Below are 12,946 nucleotides of genomic sequence, written 5' to 3'. Positions count from 1 at the left end.
ATTTAAGTCTTTAATATATTTTGAGTTTATTCTTGTGTATGGTATAACAAGGTGGTCTAGTTTCATTTTTTTGCATGTATCTGTCCGATTTTCTCAATACTATTTACTAAAGAGACTATCTTTACCCCATTGTATGTTTTTGCCTCCTTTGTCAAATATTAATTGACCGTAAAGACTTGAGTTTATTTCTGGGCTCTCTGTTCAGTTCCATTGATCTATATGTCTGTTATTATGCCAGTACCATGCTGTTTTGATTACTATGGCTTTGTAGTATAGTTTGATATCAGGTGTGTGATTCCTCCAACTTTGTTTTTCTTTCTCAAGATAACTGTTGCTATTTGGGGTCTTTTGAAGTTCCATATAAATTTTTATAATATTTGTTCTAGTTCTGTGCAGTACACCATTGGTATCTTTGTGCTGAATCTGTCTATTGCTTTGGGTAGTATGGACATTTTAATGATGTTATGTCTTCCTATTCATGAAGACAATATATGCTTCCACTTATTTGTATCTTCTTCAGTTTTTTTCTTCAGTGTCTTATAATATTCCAAGTACAGGTCTTTTACATCCTTGGTTGAATTTATTCTTAGGTGCTTTATTCTTTTTGAAACAGTTGTGAATGGGATTGATTTCTTAGTTTCCCTTTCTGATAGTTTATTATTGGTGTATAAAAATGCAACCAATTTCTGGACATTTATTTTGTATCCTGCTACTTTATTCAATTCATTATTAGTTCTAGTAGTTTTTTTATGGAATCTAGGGTTTTCTTTTTTTTAATTTATAAAAAAATCTATTAAAATTTTTTTAATTTATAAAAATTGTGTATTCTTTGTTTTATTTTTTTATTATTGTTTAGTTACAGTTGTCCCTCCTTTTTCCCCATTGCCCACCCCAATCCTGTCCCTCCCATATACAGTATCATGTCATCTACAAATAATGACAAGTTTTACTTCCTTTCTAATTTGGATGCCTTTTATTTCTTCTTGTCTAAAGCTATGACTAGGACTTCATCATAAGTCATGATGTATATCATATTATATATAAATACTAATAAATAATTTGCTATAAAATAATGAATAAATATATCTGTATATGTTGGTCTGTAGTTTTTTTCTTATAATATCTTCATTTGGTTTTTATATTGGGGGAATGGTGGCATCATAATATGATGGTTGGTCTACTGACGAGCCTGTCAAAGGAGCTGATATCTGTTATCATTGATCTGATACCATGTTTTATTTCTAGTACTTTCATTTGCTTTCTCTTTTTGCTTAAATTCCTTATCTGCCCTTGTGTGTTGTTTTACACTAGATCTTTTAGCATTTTATTTATAGTTATTTGAAAATCTTTTAGTCCCAAACTCTGGGTCATCTCTGTTTTTGTTGATTGCTTTATCTCTTTACAGTGATTTTTTGTTTGCTTATTTGTCTGCTTTTTGGGGGGGGGTGTGTCTCTCTCTCTCTGAATGTTGAATTTTGTATGTATTAGAAAAGAGACCAAGGTAAATAATATTTATATCCAAAATGAACAAGCCATTAATGTGAAGGTCATGCAAATGTAGTTAGCAGTTGAGCTGAGTTTGGTTCTTGCTCCCTCAGGACATCACGAGCTTCATTTTCTATAGTAGTAAGCTGCCACCACTTTGTGTTTAGAGTGGGGCTTTGGGTTTTAGAGGGTTTTTCTCTGTCATTCTACTCCATCCTTAGCTTATGGTAGTCTGTGCAGGCCTTGCCACAGCATGAGGTCTCCTCTGTGCAGTTGCTTGATTCCCCCAGCAATGGACTGTTGTTTGTTACCTGGTGTTAGGCGTAGAGTTGGGGGTGGGAGACAGATCTCTGTTGTCTTTGTCCAGCTTCAGTCTTGGGCAAGCCTTGTATACTTGGGCCTTGGGCTTAGGGCATTCTCAGCACTTCTACCTGTGCCACCAAGGTGGCGCTCTTGTCTCCTGACCTGCCCCCATTGTTTTCTTGGAAGCACCTCATGGAGTCCAAAGAAGAGTTTGCACATGCATGCAAACCTCCCTTATGCTTGGGATACATAGCTATTATAAATTTACATGCTAGCCTATACTTGACTTTTAAGAATTTGTTAAAATTTTAGCTGCTTTCCTCTTACCCACTTATATTACAGCAACACATTTCTGTCATGCTCTACCAAAAATGAAATGTGTCCTGTTTCTCCTTGGAGGGTGTGCCACACTTTACAATTAGTTATGTGGTTGCATTGTTATCTCAAGTATCTGATGAGCTCCAGAAAAGTTATTTTATATGCAGGGTCCAGCAGAAGTAACACCATTGAGTGTAATTGGGAGGGTACATGAATGTCTTGCACAAGGTGGATAGCAATTTGAATATGTCACCTAAAACATCACACGGTGTGCTTGAGTGTGATATTGTTATGTTACAGAATCATATGATTGTGATTTTGTAATAAGATTTTTATGTAATAAAAGAGGGGCATTATTTGTGCTGGACCCAGTATTTGACTTTTTTTTGAGTGGGAACAACCTCCTTTTGTGGCTTTTTGTATCCTAAAATGATATTTTATTAATAAAATTTATGTTTAGGTTTATATTTGCCATATACTAATGAAGTCAGTGAGACTAATGAGACTGGATTAACTCCACAGTGTAGGCAGGGGAATAGATGACTATCATAGGCTTATATTATTTTCAGTGCACTACGAAATTTGAATTGAACAGTTGCACATTTCTAATGCTTCACGGAAACCTTTTCAGGAAATCCAAGAGCAGAGTAGAGCAAAGAGAGAAGTATTTTTAATGGAAGGAAAATGTTGATTGGAGAGGGGAACAAAACAGGAAATGGTAAAAAAAAGAGGATGTGAATACATCCAAATGAATTTCATTTTTTTCTGTTATTCCTTATTTGATGTGTTAAGTTTTAATTTTAATTTCTATCACTTTGCCTATTTTCTAGTTGCCTACAGCCAACCCTAGTAAGGGTATATTTGTACATACCCTTATTACATAAGGGTATGATTTGTATATTTTTAAATGTGCCATTTTAAAGTAATGTTAGTCACTTCTTTTAATCATTCTCTTCGGCTATTAAGAAATATTAAATGATACTATATGAATCGATATTATAGCAACTGAAAATGAATGACATGCATTACTAACTGAGGAAATGAAAGAATAAGTGCAAATTTTAGAACCTCTTGGTAGTTATTATCTTACTTGTCATTATAGATTAAGGATAAGTTTAGCAATAAATGAAGTGCTACTTTAAGCTGTTAGTCTTGTGTCATTTCATTAGAAAGCTTTCTTTAAGAAAAGTTCTTGACAAACATGCCTAAAAAATCAATAATTTTGTTAATTTCAGTGAAGAAATTAAAGTTCAACCGAGTCAGTTCAGAGAATCAGTAGAAGCAAATGGAAGGATTTATGAGGAACAGAGAAAGTTAGAAGAAAGTTTTACCATTCACTTAGGTAAGTGTATTAATTTTTTGTAGTCATAATTTATTGTAACTTGTGAAACCTTTTATGATGTAAGAAAAATTCTTAGCATATGAGTAAAACATACCTATGTTATTTATAATTATGAAGTATATCCTGTTCTATGAAAGCCTATAGATTGTTGGCTATAAGTTTTCTATTTTAGCTTATATGTTATTTTTTGCAAATAGCAAGATGAAATATTAATAGTTATTAAAATGGGAAATTGCAAGGCCCATTTTTTAATTATTTGTAGCACAGATTTATATGAATTCTTGTCATAGAGAGCTGTATCCTGTTATACTGGAGTTTGCAGCTAAATATCTTTCTGGGGTTGTTGCCTATACCCCCCAGGAGCTCAGCTGAAGACCATGCATAATTTGAGACTGCTGAGAGCAGATATGCTTGATTTCTGTAAGCACAAAAGAAATCATCGAAGTGGCGTGAAACTCCATCGACTCCAGACAGCTCTGTCTCTCTATTCCACATCTCTCTGTGGCCTGGTTTTATTAGTAGATAATCGAATCAATTCCTACAGTGGTATTAAAAGAGGTAAGTTAACATTATATGCATTTATTTCATTAAATACCATTCTTACAAAGAAAGATTAAATTATGGAAAATTTGAAAAAAAATTTTTAGTTACCCCAGTGTTCAAGTAGACTAAACAATAACATGCCCAGCAACAGCTATTTTATATTTGTTTAATACTTTAGCATGGGTAGGGTGCTTCAGAATGTCTGATTTTTCTTCTTAACAGTGTCTTTGTTTCAAGGTATTAAAAAAGAATAATCAGCCCTGGCTGGTGTAGCTCAGTGGATTGAGTGTGGGCTGCAAACAAAAGGGTTGCCGGTTCGATTCTCAGTCAGGGCACATGCCTGGGTTGCAGGCCAGGTCCCCAGTGGGGACTCATGAGAGGCAACCACATATTGATGTTTCTCTCCCTCTCTTTCTGTCTCCCTTCCCCTTTCTCTAAAAATAAATAAATAAAATCTTTTAAAAAAATAATCAAGATATAAATGTAGTTTTCAATTTAGAAACAGATCCTGGCTCAGTGAATTTTAATTATTCCATTTGTCCTTTTTTTGTTTTTTTTTTTAAACACCCTACTTCTTAAATGTGCTTGATAAAATTCTTACCTTCCCTCATACTGCAACTCACTATTTATTATTATTTTTAAAATTCTAAATATGTAAAATATTTTAAAATGAATAACTTTTTAAAAGAAGCTTGAATAGAGTTTATTTGGTATCATAAATATAAGGACCTTATATATATTTGGGGATTTTTTTGTTTTTTTCTTTATTTTTATTGTTGACACTTTTTTAGCACTCTTTGGGACTAGATTATGATCAAAGTATCTGTTATTTAAAGAAGGCTTGGAATTACATTAAAGTTTCCTTGTCTATTAAGTGTTTACTCTTTTGAGTGATTGAGAGATTGTTTCTGATCAAAATTTCTGTACCCTAACTTCATAAGACACAATCATTGAAAAGACAAGTATAAGAAATACTTGTAAATTTTATATTCTCTTTTACCAGATCTCCTTGTCTGTAAGTAAATACTAAATATTTGATAGTTCACCTTTAAAGTTTGTAAATGTTTTGGGTTCCTTAGATTTTGCCACAGTTTGTCAAGAATGCACAGACTTCCATTTTCCCCGAATTGAAGAGCAATTGGAAGTTGTCCAGCAGGTGGTACTTTATGCTAGAACCCAGCGCAGGAGTAAGTTGAAAGAATCACATGGTCAGTAAAACTCAAATTTTTTAAAATTTCACTTGCAGTATTTTCTGTCCCTACACACTTTAATAGCATATGGGCCATCACTAAAATATAGAAAATTGTATTGGTGGAGAAGTGGAAGAAAAGAATGAAGAATAAAATTCAAGGTCTTTAGGAGCTTAGATTCTGTTCTTAATTCTTTTTTTGCATGATTTTTTCCAAGATCCTTAGCAACAACTGTTTTTAAATTTCAGTTCTGTAGTTACATTTGAAATAGGCACTTAGTGGAAAGCAGCTTATCTTTAACCTAAGTTCTGTATCTAAAATGAATATAATTATCACTGCAGATGGCATTGAGATCATAGAGTAAATAGTAGCACAAAATACATACTTTTTATATATTTCACCCACTTAGGTAGCATGATGTCAATAACAAGAATTATTTTCAGTTGTTCTTTTAAAAAATTGCTATATCCAGAACTATGTCTTGCTTTTTCTCTGTCTTTTTACAATATGAACATCCTTTCTAACTATTTAGGAAATTTACTAGAAAATGATTTCAAAGCTATGGAAATGTTCATGGCTTCTCTCTTCAGATTTCTATGTATACAGAGAGACTTAAGGGAAGACATAGGTAAAAGAAAAATCTCTGACTCAAATTACAGAGTAATTCTGCTTTTTTTCACTGAGTAATTTATCTTGGATATCATTTCATATCAGTACATAAAAAGCATCCTCATGCCTTTTTAATGGTGTATAGTAGTCCATTGCAGGATATCTCATTATTAATCATTTCCATATGGATAGACATTTAATCTGCTCCAAAGTTTTTGCTCTGGTAAGTAATAATGCATGAATAACCTTGCACGTGTATCATTGCACATATGACTACGTCTATAGAATAGGTTGCTAAAGAGAAATTCCTGGATTAAAGGGAACATACATTTATAATTTTGATAGTGTTAGCAGTCACTCTCCAAAGTGGCTCTACCATTTTATGTTCTCACTATAGGTAACTGTGGCTTTGCTGGGACAGTACCTGTTATATATGGCAGAGCCAGGCTGAGTACTAGGAAATCAATGTGAAGTCACATCCTAACAGAAGATCATTCGGAAAATTTCAGGAGGTCCCCTTACTCATCTACCATCTTCTTCCTCCATCTCAGCCAGACTAGCAGTGATGCGATCAGTAACATTTTAATATTATTCTTAGTGGTGACTAAAACGTGAAGATTGAGATCATGACAGGTGTGGGAGAAGGAGGATTCTAAGTATATTTGTGAGTGATAGAAAGTGTGCAGTAAATGACAGGAAGTTTTTAAACCACGTACAGTTAAGGCAGTGTGTGTACATCATGGTATTATTTTGTTCTTGTTCAAGCAGCTATTTTGTGGTTTAAATGAGTCAGTGAAACAAGTAGGTTTGTAAAAGACAACTTTCTTAAAGGAAGCATCGTGTTGTTACAGAAGAGTTTTGTGAAAATACCACCTTTTCATTTTCTGTGCGTGCTCACGTATTTGTTCTACACGTTCATATCCTGATACACAAGTACCTGTTTATTCTAAGACATGCCATTGTTTTCTTTACTGTGTTTGTATGAGCATCTTTATATTCCTATAAAAACAATTTTGTTTTTTGTGTACATTTCATATACATTTTTTAAAACTGAAAAATAGCCATTTTTTTTACTATTACAAGGTGTTGCCATTAGGACATGGAAAGGGAAATGGACTGTGAACTGTCTCTTGTTTACTTAATAGTGATTCTATTCATAACCCATACGAACAAAATTAGTCCTTATTTATTGTTTTTTGTTTTCTGTACTATGATCAGATATTTATTCAGAGCCTATCAATTACATGGCTCTGTGTGAGAAATATTATGTTAAATATGAATTCTGGCAACACAGAACCCTCTCTTTGTGCCTCTCTCTCCTTCTGTCTATAAAATATGTGCATTAACAAGGTGCAGTGTTATAAATCTATTTATCAAAGTGGTCCTTAGATAAAGATATTGTTACTTTTCTTGAAACCATAATATTTCCTTAGTATTTGCAGTTCACTCATTTGAAGTTCTGACTCTTTTCAAATGATTTTCTGATGTTGAAGGCCATTCCAAATAGTTTTGTATTAGAATAAATATATAGTTTCTTAAAGAGAGTTACTTTGAATGCTAATACTAAGTCTGCATTTTTTGAGTTCTGATAGAGCTATTATAAAATTCATATGTATCTTCTATTAAAATTACATGTATGTATGTAAAATAATTAGTATTCAACAGCAGTAATGTGTGGTCAGTTGTGATGTATCTTATTTTTACCAACATTTACCAACATTTTTACCAAGCTTTGAATTAATATCATGCCTTCTACAAAGAACAACTATTGACTATTTGAAAAGAAATGCTCCATTTGAAACAATCTTACCTATATATTTGAAATGAATTGTATATGATGTCAGATAAGTAACAAAGTGATTCCTGGTGGTACTAACAATTTGTTTTTAGATCTGAACAAGTTATATCAAAAAGAGTGACTCAGATCCTAAAAATAAATATGGCCACATGACAGCTATCCAATGAAGTTATTTTATATGCTGTTAAGTTAGTGCCTTGAAACTCTTAGATGAAAAATAGGGTATTGGCAAGTCTAATGTGGTTAAGATACTAGAATTTGGAATCTATGTAGTTTCAAGACCTGGTTCCACCATTTACCTGTGCATTCTTGGTTAAGTTAATTAACCTAATTAAGCTTCTGTTTCCTCATATGTAAATGAAGAAGTAAAAATACCTCATAAGATTGTGGTTTTAGGCGTTTTGTAAGAATTAAATGAGGCCATCCATGTAAAGCATCCATCAGAATGCCTGCCACCTGGAGATTCTTAGTTAACGTTTGCTGTTATGATTGCTTGAGAAGTAGTAGCATTGATGTGCTGTCACATGTTGTGATGTTCTTTCATGTTGCATTATCTTATGCATAGATTCTGGGAGCCAAAACGGAGAAAGTGATGATAAGACTAAAAATGCTGATAGGAACTATTTAAATATTTTACCTGGTAAGTATTATTTTAAATTGCAATTTTCTTATAGTCATATGCATTGAAATCAGATTTGAAACATAAGTTCTTATGGTGTAGTTTATAAAGTTTGTCAGAACATTGTATCTGTATAATAAATTTTCACAGAAGGTCTGCTATTTAAATTTTATACTAGTATTGACTTTTCTAGATCCATAAAAGAAAACCTGGTCAAGCAATGCATGCACTTTATTGTTATTTGCTATTTCACATTTCCTCTTTTATACATTGTTTCTTTGTTTCTTAAATAAACCAATAAGTAATTTTTACTCTGAAATGCAAACAGTGGTATGTGAGATGTAAACATTTGAACTTGTAGAAAGAGCATAGGTCATCTGATTTAGAATCTTATTTCCATTTCCCCATCAATTTTTTTTACTTTTTATTTCTTTAATTTCCTTATTATTCTTGAATATATAGTATGTAAACTGGAAATGCAGTCTCTTTGTCCTCCTCCAGACTGAGCTCACTCTGATGATCCTTAGTCGTGCTTGGGTGACAGGGCGTACAAGGCAAGGGAGGCCTATTGGTTTACTGTGTAAGTGTAAAGTCTTTTAAACTAAATGGTAAATTTTGTAGCTTCATAAATAACCAAGACTTTTTTCTTCACGTTTCCTTTCCTGTGTTTTCTACATGTAGGTCACATCCCTTTTAATCTAAGGAAATAGCATAACTATTTCTGGTATTATCTTGTCAGTCCCTGTCAGTTAACTTGTGGTCATCAGCTTCCGAATTTCCTTCCACCTTCAGATATCCTACCTTAGTGGATAATGTTAGAGGCAGGATTGTCTTACCACATGCTGTTTCCTTCACTTTGTGGAACAGGAAACTGTCCTCCTCTCCATCTAAAAATACCTTCATTGAGGCAGGATTCATTGTATTTCTCATCATAGATCCATAATTTAAATCATCCGTATTTTGTGGCTTTCTTAAAGCTTGACAATCTTATTATCTATTCTGGAAGTACCGGCGTCTTTAAAAAAAAAAACAACTTAACTCCTTATTGCTATACTTATTTCCTTCCTTGTTCCTTTTTGGAAAAAGCCTTTAGGTTAGTATCTTGTTATCACTACCAAATCAGGAAGTTATGTTATAAGTCTGCATTAAACAAAGGAATATTAAGCTACTCAGTTAGATATGCTGATAACATCTGGGTTTCCATTTAGTTAAAGGATGCCTTACACAGCTAGGAAGTAGACAGGAGAAAGAAAGGATCCAAATCACAAATGCTTTAAAATTTTTAAATTGCAAAGAAAAACAGTTTTAGTTCTATAATTTTTAACCTGTAGTTTTGCTTTGTTGGCATCTGAGTATTTACAGTGTATATGATCTAATTTTCACAACTACTTTGGAGGGAAAGCAGTCAGGCAGTATTTTTTCATTTCTTACACAAAGTACAAAGAATCCATAAAGTGAACTGATTTATCCGAGGTCACTTATCCAATAAGTGCTACAGACCAGATCTTCTTATCACCCAATCTAGTCCTTTTTCTACTATGTTATAGTACTTTGATACTGCCAGCTCCATGACCCTCATTTTACCAATGGGTAAAATGAGGCCAAGAGACAAGTCATCTAAGGTCAAATGAAGCCGTGCAGTTTGGGGATTAGCAGCACCTGACTGATTCACTAAGTCATCTGCCTCACTACTGGACCATAGCCTATATTTAATGCTACGACTTCTATCACCTAAATTATCAGTAGTTGGACACAGAAGAGTATTCTCTCTGAGGGAGTTTACTAGGTTCCTGATAAGCTGTCTCTGTTTTGTGTTGCCTTCCAAGAAATAGTAATCAAACTATCAATATATTTCATCAATTTTTTTAACTTTTTATTTGACTAGTTTATTTTGATACTATGTCATTGTCCTTTCTTCAATTTATTTTTCTGTTTAATTAATTCTTTTATCTTAGTTAGAAAAAAAAGACCCTTTCCTGGGGCCTATGAGCAGCATCCTTGGGTATAGCTTATGTACACTGGTAACTAGTAATGGTTAAACATTTTGCTAAAGTACATTAAGTACTTTTAACTGTGTTATGTATTTATAAGTAAATGTAAGTAAAATCCACCCTCGCTGATGTAGCTTAGTGGATTGAGTGCAGGCCTATGAACCAAAGGGTCACCGGTTCAGTTCCCAGTCAGGGCACATGCCTGGGTTTTGTGGGCTAGGTCCCCAGTAGGGGACATGTGAGAAGCAACCACACGTTGATATTTCTTTCCCTCTCTTTCTCCCTCCCTTCCCCTCTGTCTAAAAATAAATAAATAAAATCTTTAAAAAAAAGTAAATATAAATAAAATCTGAGATAATGACTTTGAAGCCAAGGTGGAAAGATTTTGTAAGGGCAGGCATTAGTGGTAGAAATGTATTTCTTAGAAGAGAAAAAGCTTTCCTAGAAGGACATATCAGAATTTCCAGGGAACAATGTGATTTTTAAAAACATATTCTTTATATGTTTTCTATTTTATTTATATCGACAGAAACTGCAGAATATAAAAGCTGGTGTAGCTAATGTGGCTACGTAGACAGTGGAAAAATGATTATAGGAAGCATGGATTTTAAGGTTCAATAACTATTGCTCCAACATTCAGTCTAAAATATTTGTTCATTTATTCAATAAATATTTATTGACCACATTCAATGAACAAGGTACTGTCCTATGTGCTAGAGATAGAATGTTAAACAAAATAAACAAAATTCCTATAGTTATAGAGTGTAAACAATGGTCTCTTTAAAATAATCTCACAAACAGTAAAAGAATTTCAGTGCTAAGAATAAAACAGAACAATGTGAAATAGAATAAGTGAGGGGTGAGAGAGTCATCCAGCAGCTGGGACAGTCAGGAAGACCTCTCTGAGAAGGTGACCTTTGATCTGAGACATGATTAATGAAAAGTCAGCCGTACAAGAATCTTGGGGCAGCCTTTTATGAAGCAGCCTTGAGTTGGGAACAAGCTCTGCATGTTTGCAGAACTGAACAAAAGCCATTGTGGCTGGACAGGAAGAGGGAGGTTGAGACAAGAGGATGCCAAACAGAGAGGCAATTTTCAGATCATACAGGCCTTGCAGACCACAGTGGAGTTTAGATTATTTTCTGTATGTGGCATATGCATGTTGGATGATTTTAAGGGAGTGATATTATTTGATTTATATATGAATCATTTTGCTTGCAATGTGGAAATGGTTTGTAGGTGGGCAAGAATGGGAGCAGAGAGATTCATTAGGAGGCTATTGCAAAAAGCTATGTGGGAGATGGTGGTAGCATGAACTAGAGTGATGGCAGCAAAAATGGAGCTCTCAGATTTGAGATATTTGTTGGAGATATTACTGAAAATATTTGCTGGTGAGTTGGTTGGATTAGGGATTGGGAAGAGGCATTGAGAGAAAAAAGTAGTGAAGGGCAACTGCTATCTTCCTGTCCTGAGCAAATAACTGGACAGAAATTGGACCCATAAACTGAGATGGAGAAGAAGAGATTTAGGGTGTGGGGATGACAGGTAATCAAGTAACCTGTTTTTACATATTAAGTTTGAGTCAAGTAGGACATTTTGAGCATTTACATCAACATAGAGATGACAAAGACTCTTTTGATATACTTACTAGTTGTTGGTCACTTCATACCAATTTATGAACCTAATGCAAAATTAGCTATTGCCTCTTTTTTCATCACCTCTTTCCAAGAATTTAGAAGCAGTACTTACATTTGCTTGCTGAGCCCAACGTAAGTTGCTGATACACCTCTACTAGTTTAATACATCAATTGCCCATTACAGTCATTTATACAGTCCATTGAGGGCGGTGATTTATCTGTTGGAAAATCATGATTGTTTGTTGTTCACAGGAGAATTTTACATTACACGGCATTCTAATCTCTCAGAAATCCATGTTGCTTTCCATCTTTGTGTGGATGACAATGTGAAATCTGGAAACATCACTGCTCGTGATCCTGCCATTATGGGACTCCGAAACATACTCAAGGTTTGCTGTACCCATGACATCACAACAATAAGTATTCCTCTCTTGCTGGTGCACGATATGTCAGAGGTGAGCAGATATGAAAATGCCATAATTTTATGAATATCTTAACCCTTAATGTTGTATACTAATAATTACTTTACATTTTAAAAGCATTTTTTTTCCTAATCCACCTTTGTATTCCTTCTGGTTAATAGAATTGAGTGGCATATAATACAAAACAATGAGTAATTCTTAACCATTTACTTTCAGAGAATTATAGCATTATTCTATAGAAGGTAAACAAGAAAATCAAAATTATTTTTAGCTTTGAATAGGGCATATGTTCCTACTCCTCCTCTACTTCCCCCCCTCCTTCTATTTCTTCTCCATTTTTTTCCTAAGTAGCATTAGATTTGCCTCCACATTTATATTTGGCTTTGGTTAACATTAAAATTAGTTCGTATTCTCTGAGTTTGCATTAATAGACAAGGGAAAGAGATGCTAGGTGACAGGGAGAAGCCAGCTTCACTTCAATATTTTGTCAAGGATGCTCTTTGGATAATAGAAATACTGACTCTAAAATTAAAATGTGGTATAAGAAAATATTCATTTTATTAAGTATTGTACTTTATATTTAAAAAAAGTCTCTAAGACTCTGCTTTCTCTCCTGCTGTCTTCCCTCACTCACATAAAAACTGTCCAGAGGAGCTAAGTTGTAAAAATAATATAAGGACTAAACATTC

The 12,946-nt window shown here is 33.7% G+C and overlaps 1 protein-coding gene across 1 annotated transcript in view; it reads left to right on the top strand.

The window, feature by feature from the left end:
• Positions 1-12,946, top strand: part of FERRY3 (FERRY endosomal RAB5 effector complex subunit 3) — a 48,938-nt gene that overhangs the window by 19,665 nt on the left and 16,327 nt on the right. Inside the window, exons 7-11 of the mRNA XM_024569637.4 lie at positions 3,342-3,448; positions 3,809-4,006; positions 5,071-5,199; positions 8,154-8,228; positions 12,088-12,290. Of these exons, the coding sequence (XP_024425405.2) occupies positions 3,342-3,448; positions 3,809-4,006; positions 5,071-5,199; positions 8,154-8,228; positions 12,088-12,290 (712 nt within the window). The remainder of the gene's footprint in view (positions 1-3,341; positions 3,449-3,808; positions 4,007-5,070; positions 5,200-8,153; positions 8,229-12,087; positions 12,291-12,946) is intronic.

This window comes from Desmodus rotundus, chromosome 3 (assembly GCF_022682495.2).
Source record: "Desmodus rotundus isolate HL8 chromosome 3, HLdesRot8A.1, whole genome shotgun sequence".
NCBI lineage: Eukaryota > Metazoa > Chordata > Mammalia > Chiroptera > Phyllostomidae > Desmodus > Desmodus rotundus.
Note: the sequence above shows the minus strand (reverse complement) of the source record. Positions and strands in the feature narration are given on the sequence as shown.